Genomic DNA, 16,900 nt, shown 5'->3' with positions numbered 1-16,900 from the left:
AAGAAGAAAGAGAGAAAAGGAGGGAGTAAAAGAAAAACGCCAAGACACCAGGAAGAGAAAGAGGAACAGTGACATCATTACAGCGCTGATCCCTATTATAAACACAGGGTAGCCAGTGACGGATCGAGGATTTCGGAAGGGGCGTGCACCTCACCCTACCCCTTACAGGCTTACACCGACAACTCCATTTTTGACGTTTCCATTTTTCCTCTCTCACTAATGTATCTATATATATATACTATATATGGTCTATCATAACGCGTGTGTGTGTGTATGGACGCCTTAAACAATTGTACAATTGTGCCATGAAACCAACTGTGGCTGGTCTCGAACTCGACCGAGTCGTCGGGGAACATGACGCATTTCGGGAAGGGGGCGACCACCCCCCCCCCCTCCCGAGCATATTTTTATCATATCGCTAGTAATTTCAAAATAGAAAATGCTTAGATACAACTAACAAGGCATGGGAAGTGTCATTTCCAGCGATCTGGGAGGAATTTTCGGCCAATTTTTGTTGTACGTTTAGCGCCAACACATGGTGGCGCTACGCTTAGATAGTTTGCCTACAGACTTCGCCCCTCCCTTGGAAAATCCTCGCTACGCGCCTGTTCGAATTTGTTAAGCAAACAGCAGATATCAAATCATATCAATGAGCATGAAAATGGCGTTCCAGGGAGAACAGCTTCAAAACTGTCTGTGTGTGTAGTCAAAGGCGAGGGAGCCCAATTTGATTTGCATGGGGACAAGGGCGGCGGAACCGGGGGGCACAGGGGGCACGTGCCCCCCACTTTTCCTCAGGTTAAAAATGTGCCCTTTTTCTACATAAAATTGTACTCTTGATCACCTTAGGCGTAGGAGCCCAGTTTGATTTGAAGGGGGGGGGGGGCTGTAACGACTTGCCCGAAAAATATAACCAGAAGGGCGGCGGAAGCACTTTTAATCTGGGAGGGGGGGGGGGGCACCAACGTCGAAGGGCACTTTGCAGAAATTCGATTGGACTGAGTCAGCCTGATATGAAGTACCCTTTATAACTCTTATTGTATTATCTTATTTGCGTATACACATCACTTCATCAACGCCTCCGCCCCCCCCCCCCCCCTCAAGGAAAAATGCATACTAGCACTGCAATATCCAATGTGCAAATTGGGAAACAAGTTTTCTTTCGAGACAAAATGAGGTGAAATCATTATAAAGTCCAAGTCCCTGCACACGCGATCGATACATGCATGAAAGCAAATGAAACATGTCAAAATACGAAAGGATGGGGTAGGTTATGGGATATTAAAACTATACTCATTATTCATAGTAGGTTATAAATAGCTTCTGCTTATTACAAAGTCACAATGTAATATAGCAATGCATTTTTGGAAATTATGATATTATTATGATGATTATTATTGTAACGACAAATGATTGTATGTTATTGGCATGCGGTGTAATAACCGATGCATGCCTTTATGATATGCACATTAAGACGTTTAACACGCGCAGAGCGCGCGAAAAATTGTGGTTATATTTTTCGGGCAAGTCGTTACAGCCCCCCCCCCCCCTTCAAATCAAACTGGGCTCCTACGCCCAAGGTGGTCAAGAGTACAATTTTATGTAGAAAAAAGGCACATTTTAACCTGAGGAAAAGTGGGGGGGCACGTGCCCCCTGTGCCCCCCCCCGGTTCCGCCGCCCTTGGGCTCATGTGACACAATTGTTCAAACACCTGTACTGCGATTCATTTCCAGAAGTAACGATGGCTTTGGCTGGTAAAATGTGGTCACCTTCAAACAACCACACTTAGAGGACTGCATGGAGGACATTGACGTGAGTTCTTCATCAATGTTGAATATTGACGTCTTTTCCTGTAAATGGAACACTGTAAAATGGACACTCTTTAAATGTCTCTGCATTATATGCAAATATGGCTGCAGCTGGTTGCGTTGCAGGATACACTGTGTCAATGTTTTTATCTTATTTGTAACATTAGATTTCTTACCATTTTACTCGTTCAAAGTGCAACCAGATCTTCTCCCCCCACCCCCCCCCCCCGCCCGATGATTAACACAAATATATGCACGCTATTGGCCTGGACACACCTGACATATGGAACTGTTTGTATGTGAATGTGTATGTGTGCAAGTGTCTGTGTCTGTGTCTGTGTGTATAAATTAGCTTAGGTTACGAGTGTTGATAAGGTTGCCGAAATGTTTCGGACTTTGTTGTGGGTAGTATAAGTCACATTTATTTATATTGTAGACACATTTATATATATTGTAGAATATTAATACAAGACCTATAGAAAAACGTCATTTGTGTTCTTCTATTAACGGAACCTACATTGCGAATGCAGTCATTAGTCTACATTAGGAGACATTAGGCTACATTAGGGGACATAAGGCTACATAAGGGGACGCTACGCTACATTAGGGGACGCTAAATGTCTTCAGCTCATTTATCTATGTTTCTCTTCCTTCTTCTTTATGAAAGGGTTCTGCCGAAATATGCCATCTGATTTATGGTATGTTGTGTAACATAACATGACATAACATGTGTAATATAACATAACTTTGTTATTATGTCACGTGTCATGTAAGATGTAAGATGTAGAGTACTTTGCTTTTGTACTCATCAATTAATAGCTTGTCACTAATCCGTCAAACTTGAATAAAATAAAGTAAACCAAGATTAGATGGTACACATCCATCCATATCATGGATTGTAACGTAGCCTCATAAATAAAGAGTAGAGAACTTCCCTTTAATTATAAAAGCTGACGCAACATATCGAATGTACAATGTACATCGAATGGTACTATGAAAACAATTTTAGTTGCTCGCTGCACTGAACGTTTTCAATTTGTAATTAATTTTGTTAAATTTAATAGGGTGCGAACTGTCACAGCTGTATTGATTCTGTTAGAGTTAAGGCTAACGTAAGTGATGCATTATTATGATGCATATTCATCAGTCTTGAATATTCACAACGTTATCGAAATCACATGTAAAACAGACAACAATGTCTAAGTCTTTTCAATTGTGATATTTCAACTTCAACAACGGATGATCAGCTTGGTAAAAAATGAAAGAACGGAAATCGGTCAATTTAGTTTGTATTGCCCGATATTGGGGCTAGAAATTTTGTGAAATCATTTTGCTACTGGCTGCGGTTTCACCTACTATGCTGGACACACCCCTCCCTCACTAATGCATACATTCGAGTTTTTCCTTGTAAATTAAATGTAAAATCCCAATTCCCAATTCAAGAGGAAACAAAAACTGTTTAGATATCAAAATTTAAATAGTTTAAGATAAGTCCAGCAATATTTTCACCGTTATGTGAAATTTAAATGCGATTCGCAACATTGGGAACCTACCATATATAAGATCACCAGAAAGACTATGGTGATAAAATGTCAATTAACCCAAGCAAAATCAATCGGCAAGTTTGAAAAAAAAGTTACAAATCCAAGAGTTTAGAGAATGTTGGGAACACGTGTTGATCAAAGTGACATCTTTCAAAATCTAGCATTGGCGAATTTGCAAAGTTACCAACACAAAAAAAGTAAGATAATATTGTGATAACATGATAACAAGACAGTCTTTTGTCGAATTGTGTTACACTGGCGTGTTTGCAAAAGTTACCGATCGCACAAAAGTGCAGTTACTGCTTACGATCTCTTGCAATACTTAAATCATGAAAATACCATTGTGATGATTTAGTGTCGGTGTATTTTTCGATGAAAGTGTATTTTTTTCTACAGTCTATTGTGTGGTCAGAGACTTTTCTATATTGCTACCCATACAAATATTAACACTCAGTTATTTTGCTACATTTTGACGAGAACGAAGTCTATATTGAAGGCATAACAATTTAATTTACACATTGAAAAATTATTTCAAGGTGATGTAGTGGCACTTCTCACCTTCCGTAATTAATGGTATAGCGCCAACAAAAATCGGACAAACATCGCGAAATAATTTGACTGCAACGTTTAATACGTCATCAAACAATCAACCAATCGGCGGTTAGTTTCCAGGGCAACCGAGAACAGCATACAGGAAACTAATACAGTACATTGGCATTCAGGTGCGCAGTGATAAAAGTGGTTGTCGAATTGCGGGGTTAATCTCAAGCATATCTCACAAAAACATGTTTGTTATTAACCAGGTATATGTACCAAGTCCTATTCTATATATGCTTTGATTTTATGCGCTTCGTTTATGCGCGATCGATGATAAGTCTCAAGAGTTCACTTGTATAAGTCTTTGAAATGTCAAAGCTGTTGTGATATGAAAAACAATTAATGATGGATGGTCAATAAGTAAAACCCCTTCACTGATCCTTTCTTCTCGGGACCTTACTTACACATCCCAGACAAAAGCCCTTCATGCACCTATTGATTCAAGCAGTAGTGGCGTACCGTAGTCATGGCGAAACATCGAAAGTTACCTGTACTGTCCCAACCAAGTGAACGGTTGCAGTTACGTATTGTTCTGTGGACAATGAGACATTAGCACACATAGTTTGTATTGACCCACGCATGGGTTAGTAGTGATGTTTGAATCATTCAGATGTAACTCTCCAGGTTTAGGGGACACTGTATATAACATACGGAAGAGAACTACGAATGTTTCACACCTTCATGTTGGTCCAGCGACGATTATGTTGAATCTAGCAAGCAATAATGGTCGCCCTCTGTTTATTCGGAAGATATATTTGATAACTCGGATCTACTTTATTTATTCAGTGAATTTCAACTGACATGGTAGCTTTTAGAAATACGTGTGTTTTGCTTGTTAGTTTGATGGAAGGTAGGCCATTAGTTTGTACGTACAAGATAGGTTGCTCTTTCAGTTGTGTAACTGATTTGATGTGCGTATAGTGGACAAGAAAATGGCCAGTTGCTTCTCTTCCACACGAAAACAATGTATGAACAGTTTGATCTAATTAGTAGCATGGACCAACGCCTCAATTTCGTCACTTTTCGTTGTACGGACATGAATTGTGGCATCATTTTCATAATTCCTAATGTTTTACGAAATGCATGCCCATAATGTTTTCAAAATATTGTAATAAATGTAACAAGTTTGGATCTGGAGCGACTTACAACAGTATGATAAGAAAGGTTCGTTTTAAACCTCAGTGGCATTTTGAGTCATTTGTGAGAGTAGAAATCAGCAGATATTAATTTGCTTCAAATATTAAACTTGACGACAAACATTTTGTGATTAATGTCTAATGTCTAATCAAAATAAAGAAAACAAAAAAGAGATATCCCGCTCATATTTCGGAAGAAAAATGATGTTTGGTGCATAATAATAATTTGTCGAGGAGAAAAACTCAGCTATGGCGACTGACAACAGCAAATGCGGTGCCCTTGTGGGCGAAAAATCCCAAACAGTCCACTCCGCAAACTGGAAATTGGATGCAATGTTGAAAAGAGAGAAACAGATGTTAGATGTTTCGAAGCGGCGGGTAGAGCATCGCATTACTATGGATAAACAGGTAGTGAAAAAGAGGTTCCATATTAAGCTTCACCGCTCGAGACTACATCACGCTAGACTGACAGGTAATACTGATATGTTACAAAAGTTACTCGCGCAAGGTAGCTTCGATAATAACTACGGTGCTGGGAATGACGAATCCCCAGCATTACCTGGATATGATAGACCGAGGAATAAGAAGAACAATAACAGCGTGAGTGCGAGATTAATAAGAGCTAAAGAACGCGAGATGAGGGCAACTGTTGGTTCGAGATTAAGTCTTAGGAGCAAAACTCCTCAGAGAGGAGAAGACATTGAGCCTGCACAAGACTCGGAAATGAGGAGGTCAAAGACAGCCATGGGACTAGGGCGTCATTTGCCTTTAGTTGACTGCCCTGAAACAAACCGTCGACCAAAGACGGCATTACCCCAGACAAATAGAAAGGTCATGTTACCGAAAGAGACTCAATATACTACTAAATCGATAAATGCCCAAACTGCAGGTGCAACCCAACAAACATGTCAACAAGACCTTCATCAAAACCAACGGATTCGTCCAGTAACGGCTGATATTGTGAATAAGGAGACAAACCGCAGCAAAATGTTTGCTAGTAACAATTTAAACCGTCCAAAGACTGCACAGGGAATAGCCAAGAATCCATATAATGGACAATATGTTCAAGTTGAAAACAAGGCTCAGAAAATAAACGTTGAGGATATTAAAAATGGTAAAGATTCGCCGACAGTCATGTCCACGGCAAAGTCTGAAATCAAAGAAGATCTTAAAACTGAGCCATCCAGTATTTTCAGCGAAAGACCTAAGAAAACTTTGCTAGATGTCCAAATGAACCGCATACGCCGGTCGAACTTTCCCAAACGCATAACAGTTTTCGCGGAATCAATACCTGACCATTTGAAAGTTGACGGGAAGGACTTGGTTGATATCTATAGTGCGGGTCTCGTTGATAAAATTAGTCTACAAAACGGCAAAGATGACCAATCGATTAATGTGGATTCGCCAAGAAAAGCTAAGATCGAATTACTGAATTCTGAAGTCAACAAGAAAGCAGAAGAAATCAGATGCATTGGAAATATTTATGCTCCTAATATGACATTTAAAGAATTAAATACAAATTATGAAAACGTTAAAAGTGATTGTATTGAAGCAATACCGTTTCAACGAAGGAGTTCAGGTTTGGCGGGAATATTAAGGCATAAAACAGCTAGTAACCTCTCAATTCCATCAACAGCTTGGGAATCAGACGATGAAGGCTTTGACGTTTGACTGTTCCGAAGTGAATGTTAACATTGTCGTGGAAGGATTGCAAAGATGTGTGTGTGGGGGGGGGGGGGGGAGGGGGCGTGTCCAAATTTCCCTACTGATTAATGTAGTGAGGTGAACCTTTATGGATTGGAAAAAAAAACTTCCCAGCAGACAATTATAGAGGTCAAATTGTGCACCCTGAGGCATATTTAGACTACAAAGCAGGCCTATAATTATGCCTAAACTCAATATTGTGCTAATAAATTGTATTTTCTTCCCGACATTCCACCCCAACACCACCCCGCCCTTTACGCACACCACTAAATATTAAAGTTTGATTCTTTCTAAACAACGACCGTCACCTGAAAGTTGCACGGGACAGCATATAATGCTTCCCATGCATAATATCAGTTATATGATAATTAAGACAACTTTCATATTTTGGAATTTATTGACCTCATTTATAATACTACATCAGTAATATCATGGAGTTTAATCTTGAAATAAATAACTCTGGAAGGGTCATGCGGTAATTTACCGATGTTAGAACGTGCATGCCGATATGTCGACATCATGCAGTTTACTTGAATGTACGCATGCGTCAATGTTTCCTTCGCAATGTTTGGACTAGTTTACGTCTTTTATCGTAAACTCTATTCAAAATATACTCATCAAGATTATTATTTTTGTTTTACTTAACAACCTATTTCATGAATCCAAAATGCTCAGGTTACCATTAGCCTATATTTTATTGCACGAAAGGAGGACACACTTTTGGAGGAATGGCTGAAGGGGGTCTAAATTTAGGGGATTCACTCCCCATTGTAGAAAATAATATTTTGAAGGATACCAATAAGGAAATGTTACCACTTCCTGTTTTTTATTTGCGTAAACATGAATGCGTTCACCCAATACAAGCAACTCACAGATGTAGTGCTGTAGGCCCTACCATCATCGGTATGTAACACATTTGTCAACGCAGATTCATTATATACAATATTTAAAATATTGTATTATATATTGTATATTATCTATTATATTTTGTCTATTGTATATATTATATATATTATATAAGCAAATACAAGCGTCGTTTGATGGCTACGAATTAGCATAGGCGCAGTGGCGTCGCCAAGGGGGCCAGGGGGGCACGTGCCCCCTGGAAAATCTAGTGCCCCCCCCCCATCTGAGATTTGGGTTGGTAAAAAAATATATATATAGATATTTTGTTATATTCAACTCCCATCATCTGAGTTGGTTTTTCATAAGGACAAAGAAGCACAGTAATTCGTATTTTCTTCAAATGAGCTGCGAAAAAATGAAAAAGTTTATCCTTGACCGTCGGGTATCGAAGTCGTAACCCGCGCCATCACAACTCGTGAATTGAATGCCTGTGAAATGCCGAAAACCCGGACCTGCTGTGAGAAGGGAGGGTACTGCAGTATGTTGCCTTGGTCTGAGGTTGACAGGTTAGGAGCTGACGAAATGTGAGAATGTGAGGGTCCGCAGGCACCATACTTGCCTATATTTGTGGACCCATATATTAACCCTGTTATGTAGGGGGTGCAGAGGTCATTTGAGGTCAGATGCTTGTAGGAACAAATGGCGAATGTTCACACCTGCATACTGAGCTATACTTGATGTGTGATCAAACTTTGGATTGCATGGTGAGATCCCTGATAGGAGCCAGTAACGATGCTGGAACCTGTTACATCTTAATAGATAATGGGAGGAAACGAGCAGGACAAGAAAGGAGTCGGGGGTCATGCACACATTAATTCAACAAATGTAGGTTCTATTGATAGGGTTAGGCATAATATCGACAGCATGTGGTTCATATCCTCTGCAAAATTCTGCGCGTTGTTTAAATCATTACCTCAAAAATAGCAATTTCTGGAGATATCTTCAGATCGAATTTAGCATCAAATGTGGCACCATTTTGCATCTAGCCCATCCTCCGTATGCGAACATTTTCCAAAGGGGAGGGGGCACCCCCTCCCCTTAGACCCCTCCCCCAGGACGGCGATCCGTATCCACCCAAGTGCCCCCCATCAAATGCTGGTGCCCCCCTGTGCCCCCCCCCCAGACTGAAAAGTCTGGTGACGCCACTGCATAGGCGTAGACATAGGCTAAATGCAGTCACAGAATAATGAATACCGTTCACATAGAAATCTCAACACTGCCAAAACTAAATACGTCAAAAGTGTGGGTTGTAAGACTAAGAGTTCAACTTTGTGGCCTTTTCATCATTTTGTGTACCCTGCATAGCTTTACATCACTATAGTGAGTTAAGAAAATCCACATATCTTGCAATGCATCTGTACATTCATGTAATTCCTCTAAGCTCTTCTTTATGAATAAATGAAGCGAGAATGATTTATGTATTTCAAGAGGTTCATAGAAGTTGGCTAATTATAAACAGCGTCCTCTAATGTATATGTTGATTTAAACTTCTACTTGTAACAGTGAAGATTTTGGTGGTGTTTCGTGTTTATTCTCAGCTATAATTTAACTTTGCGCACGAAGCGGCTCACTGTATTGAATCAACCAGATTTGAGACGCCTGGCTACATAATGCCAGTTTTGGTTTCGAAGGTAGTCTGTATAGGCCCGAAATTATAGCACTCTATAATAGCTAGAAGTTTTTCAAAAAGTACAGTACTTTCCTTGAGTTTTTACTCTCCAAATTGTTCTCAGACATTTTTAAGGAACACACAAGATGACTGAATGTTCCAGAGAGGAAAATTTCATCAAAGGTTGTAATAAAAACAGTTTGAGAATTTTGACCAAAGTAGACCACATTTGAATATCTAGCATATTTTGGGCCAACATAGCGTAACTTTAAATAATACATTGAAAAAGTTCACTTATTATTATTTTTTAACTCGTGGCTTTGACTTCACCTAAATGAGCTTTTCACAGACGTTATGTCTCTTACTCAGGCGCGTAGCCAGGAATTTACCAAGGGAGGGCGAACCTGTAGGCAAACTATTAGAGCCGTAGATTCTGCATTGAAAACTATCTAAGCGTAGCGCCACCATAATTGGCGCTACGCGCACCAGAACATTTTGGCTGGAAATGCCTCCCAGATCGCTGGAAATGGCACTTCCCAGGCCTTGTAAGTTGCATCTAAGCTTGAAATTACTAGCGATATCATAAAAACATACAAAAAAATATGATTGGGGGCGGTCTCCCCCTTCGCCCACCCCCCCTTTTTTGGCTACGCGCCCGCTCTTACTCATCTAGTGCGGGATCAACTCTGCAGGTGCAGCAAACGAAACCTGCCGAAATAAGTCCCGTTTTACATCAGTAATGAATACTTTAATGGAGATGTGAGTGTAGCACGATAGATTTTCCATGTCCTTCTCCAAGGGCGGCGGAAGCACTTTTAATCTGGAGGGCACCGACATCAAAGGGCACTTTGCAGAAATTCGATTGGACTGATGCAGCCTTATATTTAGTTTCCTTTATAACTCTTATTGTCTTATCTTATTGGCGTATACACATCACTCCATCAACGCCCCCCCACCCCCCTCAAGGAAAATATGCATACTAGCACTGCAATATCCAATGTGCAAATTGGGAAACAAGTTTTCTTCTGAGACAAAATGAGGTGAAATCATGCTAGTTGCTAATGTAGGAATCCTCCGAGTTTGAGTTTATTTCTTGTTAATATCTTAACCATTTTTTCCATTTGAAATAGCTTGAGTTTGACCCACAGAAATTCATTAAAAGTCATGGGCGTAGCCAGGATTTGCAAAGTTGTATGCACGACTATCTGAGCGGAGCGCCACCATCGGTTGGCGCGGAGCGTACCGAAAATTTTTGGTTTTACAAACCCCTCAGATGGCCGGAAACGGCCCTTCCCGAGTGTTCATTCTGGTTCCCTGGCCTCTTGCTAACTTGAGACACCCCAATTTTTATGTAGAACAAGAGCCCAAGGGCACTGTGGTTCCTTGCTTGGGGTATATGACAATACACATAATATTATCAAGCAAGATTGGGATGAAATAGTCCAAGTAATTGTGGTCCTACATGTTCCCATAAAGTAACCAACACTATAGCCAACACTTTTGTGATCACATAATGTGATCGGATTTTTTATTAAAAGCCACTTTTGAGATCTAAATATGGCGTCAAAAATGTAAGAAATATAAGAGACCTACAAGCGTGTCAACAGATATGATAACAATGGTGACCTCAGATGACATGACCTTTAAGTTTCAAAATGTTCCACCACCCCATTCACAACTTGTCCCAAAATATCAACCATGTCACACCTTGGCATTGAGATTTAATTGCATTAAATGTCAAAAAATTAACTTTGAACTTGTATGTAACTTCACACACAAAGGTCACCCGGAGGTCAACCAATTGACATTTTTGATCGGTGAGACCTAAATAGAGCATGACTGTAAAAATTCAAACATTTTTTCTTTGCCCATTTTCTCCCCCCATAATACTACTTTTTTGACATTAGCTGACCTTTTGTGACCTTGTATCACATGACCATTAAGTTTGAAAATATTCCCCTATACCATTTGCAACTACTCCAAATATATCAACCTTGTCACACCTTGGAACTGTGAGTTATTGCATTAAATGTCTGAAAATTAACTTTGACCTCATATAACTTCGCACACGAAGGTCACACAGGGGTCAACCTATTGACATTTATGATCAGAAGGTACCTTTAACATCTGAATATAGCATCGAAACTGTAAAAAATCCACAAAACACGAAAAGGTCACCAGAGGTCAAATTGAGGTCAAGGGTCACCCAGATGCGGGTCGACAATTGGATTTCATTGAAGCAACTCCCAACTCTAACGGACAATTTGTTCTCAAGTTATTGCAAAAATACTAGTTTTTTATCATTAATTGACCTTTGGTGACCTCGGATCACATAACTGTTAAGTTTGAAAATATTCCCCTATACCATTTGCAACTACTCCAAAAATATCAACCTTGTCACACCTTGGAACTGGGAGTTATTGCATTAAATGTCTGAAAATTAACTTTGACCTCATATAACTTCGCACACGAAGGTCACACTGGGGTCAACCTATTGACATTTATGATCAGAAGCTACCTTTAACATCTGAAAATAGCATCGAAACTGTAAAAATCCACAAAACACTAAAAAGGTCACCAGAGGTCAAATTGAGGTCAAGGATCACCCAGATGCGGGTCGACAATTGGATTTCATTGAAGCAATTCCCAACTCTAACGGACAATTTGTTCTCAAGTTATCGCAAAAATACTAGTTTTTTATCATTAATTGACCTTTGGTGACCTCGGATCACATAACCGTTAAGTTTGAAAATATTCCCCTATACCATTTGCAACTACTCCAAAAATATCAACCTTGTCACACCTTGGAACTGGGAGTTATTGCATTAAATGTCTGAAAATTAACTTTAACCTCATATAACTTCGCACACGAAGGTCACACGGGGGTCAACCTATTGACATTTATGATCAGAAGCTACCTTTAACATCTGAAAATAGCATCGAAACTGTAAAAATCCACAAAACACTAAAAAGGTCACCAGAGGTCAAATTGAGGTCAAGGATCACCCAGATGCGGGTCGACAATTGGATTTCATTGAAGCAACTCCCAACTCTAACGGACAATTTGTTCTCAAGTTATCGCAAAAATACTAGTTTTTTATCATTAATTGACCTTTGGTGACCTCGGATCACATAACCGTTAAATTTGAAAATATTCCCCTATACCATTTGCAACTACTCCAAAAATATCAACCTTGTCACACCTTGGAACTGGGAGTTATTGCATTAACTGTGTGAAAATTAACTTTGACCTCAAATAACTTTGCACACGAAGGTCAAATGGGGGTCAACCCATTGACATTTATGATCAGAAGCTACCTTTAACATCTGAAAATAGCATCGAAACTGTAAAAATCCACAAAACAATAAAAAGGTCACCAGAGGTCAAATTGAGGTCAAGGGTCACCCAGATGCGGGTCGACAATTGGATTTCATTGAAGCAACTCCCAACTCTAACGGACAATTTGTTCTCAAGTTATCGCAAAAATACTAGTTTTTTATCATTAATTGACCTTTGGTGACCTTGGATCACATAACCGTTAAGTTTGAAAATATTCCCCTATACCATTTGCAACTACTCCAAAAATATCAACCTTGTCACACCTTGGAACTGGGAGTTATTGCATTAACTGTGTGAAAATTAACTTTGACCTCAAATAACTTTGCACACGAAGGTCAAATGGGGGTCAACCCATTGACATTTATGATCAGAAGGTACCTTTAACATCTGAAAATAGCATCCAAACTGTAAAAATCCACAAAACACTAAAAAGGTCACCAAAGGTCAAATTGAGGTCAAGGGTCACCCAGATGCGGGTCGACAATTGGATTACATTGAAGCAACTCCCAACCCTAACGGACATATTGTTCTCAAGTTATCGCAAAAATACTAGTTTTTTATCATTAATTGACCTTTGGTGACCTCGGATCACATGACCGTTAAGTTTGAAAATATTCCCCTATACCATTTGCAACTACTCCAAAAATATCAACCTTGTCACACCTTGGAACTGGGAGTTATTGCATTAACTGTGTGAAAATTAACTTTGACCTCAAATAACTTTGCACACGAAGGTCAAATGGGGGTCAACCCATTGACATTTATGATCAGAAGGTACCTTTAACATCTGAAAATAGCATCGAAACTGTAAAAATCCACAAAACACTAAAAAGGTCACCAAAGGTCAAATTGAGGTCAAGGGTCACCCAGATGCGGGTCGACAATTGGATTACATTGAAGCAACTCCCAACCCTAACGGACATATTGTTCTCAAGTTATCGCAAAAATACTAGTTTTTTATCATTAATTGACCTTTGGTGACCTCGGATCACATGACCGTTAAGTTTGAAAATATTCCCCTATACCATTTGCAACTTGTCTCAAAATATCAACTGTGTAACACCTTGGCACTGGGAGTTATTACACTAAATGTCTGAAAATTAACTTTGACCTCATATAACTTTGCATACAAAGGTCACCTTGGGTCAACTTATTGACATTTTTGATTGATGAGACCTAAATTAGACATCAAACTATAAAAATTCAAACATTTTTTTCTTTGCCCATTTTCTACCCCCAAAATACTAGTTTTTTGACATTAATTGACCTTTGGTGACCTCGGATCACATGACCGTTAAGTTTGAAAATATTTCCCTATACCATTTGCAACTTGTCCAAAAATATCAACCATTTCACACCTTGGAACTGGGAGTTGTTGCATTAAATGTCTGAAAATTAACTTTAACCTCATATAACTTCGCACACGAAGGTCACACGGGGGTCAACCTATTGACATTTATGATCAGAAGCTACCTTTAACATCTGAAAATAGCATCGAAACTGTAAAAATCCACAAAACACTAAAAAGGTCACCAGAGGTCAAATTGAGGTCAAGGATCACCCAGATGCGGGTCGACAATTGGATTTCATTGAAGCAACTCCCAACTCTAACGGACAATTTGTTCTCAAGTTATCGCAAAAATACTAGTTTTTTATCATTAATTGACCTTTGGTGACCTCGGATCACATAACCGTTAAATTTGAAAATATTCCCCTATACCATTTGCAACTACTCCAAAAATATCAACCTTGTCACACCTTGGAACTGGGAGTTATTGCATTAACTGTGTGAAAATTAACTTTGACCTCAAATAACTTTGCACACGAAGGTCAAATGGGGGTCAACCCATTGACATTTATGATCAGAAGCTACCTTTAACATCTGAAAATAGCATCGAAACTGTAAAAATCCACAAAACACTAAAAAGGTCACCAGAGGTCAAATTGAGGTCAAGGATCACCCAGATGCGGGTCGACAATTGGATTTCATTGAAGCAACTCCCAACTCTAACGGACAATTTGTTCTCAAGTTATCGCAAAAATACTAGTTTTTTATCATTAATTGACCTTTGGTGACCTTGGATCACATAACCGTTAAGTTTGAAAATATTCCCCTATACCATTTGCAACTACTCCAAAAATATCAACCTTGTCACACCTTGGAACTGGGAGTTATTGCATTAACTGTGTGAAAATTAACTTTGACCTCAAATAACTTTGCACACGAAGGTCAAATGGGGGTCAACCCATTGACATTTATGATCAGAAGGTACCTTTAACATCTGAAAATAGCATCCAAACTGTAAAAATCCACAAAACACTAAAAAGGTCACCAAAGGTCAAATTGAGGTCAAGGGTCACCCAGATGCGGGTCGACAATTGGATTACATTGAAGCAACTCCCAACCCTAACGGACATATTGTTCTCAAGTTATCGCAAAAATACTAGTTTTTTATCATTAATTGACCTTTGGTGACCTCGGATCACATGACCGTTAAGTTTGAAAATATTCCCCTATACCATTTGCAACTACTCCAAAAATATCAACCTTGTCACACCTTGGAACTGGGAGTTATTGCATTAACTGTGTGAAAATTAACTTTGACCTCAAATAACTTTGCACACGAAGGTCAAATGGGGGTCAACCCATTGACATTTATGATCAGAAGGTACCTTTAACATCTGAAAATAGCATCGAAACTGTAAAAATCCACAAAACACTAAAAAGGTCACCAAAGGTCAAATTGAGGTCAAGGGTCACCCAGATGCGGGTCGACAATTGGATTACATTGAAGCAACTCCCAACCCTAACGGACATATTGTTCTCAAGTTATCGCAAAAATACTAGTTTTTTATCATTAATTGACCTTTGGTGACCTCGGATCACATGACCGTTAAGTTTGAAAATATTCCCCTATACCATTTGCAACTTGTCTCAAAATATCAACTGTGTAACACCTTGGCACTGGGAGTTATTACACTAAATGTCTGAAAATTAACTTTGACCTCATATAACTTTGCATACAAAGGTCACCTTGGGTCAACTTATTGACATTTTTGATTGATGAGACCTAAATTAGACATCAAACTATAAAAATTCAAACATTTTTTTCTTTGCCCATTTTCTACCCCCAAAATACTAGTTTTTTGACATTAATTGACCTTTGGTGACCTCGGATCACATGACCGTTAAGTTTGAAAATATTTCCCTATACCATTTGCAACTTGTCCAAAAATATCAACCATTTCACACCTTGGAACTGGGAGTTGTTGCATTAAATGTCTGAAAATTAACTTTGACCTCGTATAACTTCGCACACGAAGGTCACACGGGTGTCAACCAATTGACATTTTTGATCGGAAGGTACCTTTGATATCCAAATCTAGCATCAAAACCAAACATTTTCTTTTTTGCTCGTTTCCTCCCAAAATAAGCACATTTTTTCTAATGTGACCTTTGACCTTTTGACCTTGGTTTCAGATGTAGTTTAATCTCCTGATTCCAAAAAACAAAACGAAAAGTCTGTACGACCATCCTAACTCCGACCGAAAAACTTTGACCCCATATAACTTCGCACATAAAGGTCACACGGGGTCAACCCATTGACATTTATGATCAGAAGGTACCTTTGACATCTGAAAATAGCATCAAAACTGTAAAAATCCCCAAAAACACGTAAAGGTCACCAGAGGTCAAATTGAGGTCAAGGGTCACCCAGATGCGGGTCGACAATTGGATAACATTGAAGCAACTCCCAACCCTAACGGACATTTTGTTCTCAAGTTATCGCAAAAATACTAGTTTTTTATCATTCATTGACCTTTGGTGACCTCGGATCACATGACCGTTAAGTTTGAAAATGTTCCCCTAACCAGTTCACAACTTTTCCCAAAATATCAACCTTGTCGCACATTGGCACTGGGAGTTATTGCAGTTTTAATATGTTCGGTTTTTGGACCATAACTGACCTTTGGTGACCTTTGTGGGCACCAAAAACAATAGGGCACACCTTCTCCATATGACGGATCTATAGTCCAAGTTTGGCCTCAATCCAACTTTCCCTTATTGAGATAGAGCGTACCCAAGAAAGTGTCACAGATGCACACACAGACACACACACACACACACACACACACACACATACATGTATAGGCGCCCAAATGGGGACAACTGCTCAACGCAGGAGAATTGGGGACATGATGATATAACTTTGTACTTCCTACTGCTTGCGTAAAATAGCTCTTAAATAATATT

The 16,900-nt window shown here is 39.3% G+C and overlaps 1 protein-coding gene across 1 annotated transcript; it reads left to right on the top strand.

Annotated features, from left to right (window-relative positions):
- The first annotated feature begins 2,080 nt into the window (after nucleotides 1-2,080).
- LOC139979873 (uncharacterized) lies at nucleotides 2,081-11,403 on the top strand. The gene has a single exon (XM_071991055.1). It carries the CDS (start codon nucleotides 5,336-5,338, stop codon nucleotides 6,755-6,757), a length of 1,422 nt encoding a protein of 473 aa, XP_071847156.1. The 5' UTR covers nucleotides 2,081-5,335; the 3' UTR covers nucleotides 6,758-11,403.
- Nucleotides 11,404-16,900: the final 5,497 nt, after the last annotated feature.

Source organism: Apostichopus japonicus, chromosome 14 (assembly GCF_037975245.1).
Source record: "Apostichopus japonicus isolate 1M-3 chromosome 14, ASM3797524v1, whole genome shotgun sequence".
NCBI classification, from domain to species: domain Eukaryota; kingdom Metazoa; phylum Echinodermata; class Holothuroidea; order Aspidochirotida; family Stichopodidae; genus Apostichopus; species Apostichopus japonicus.
The sequence above is the reverse complement of the archived record's forward strand: the minus strand, read 5'-3'. Positions and strand labels throughout refer to the sequence as shown.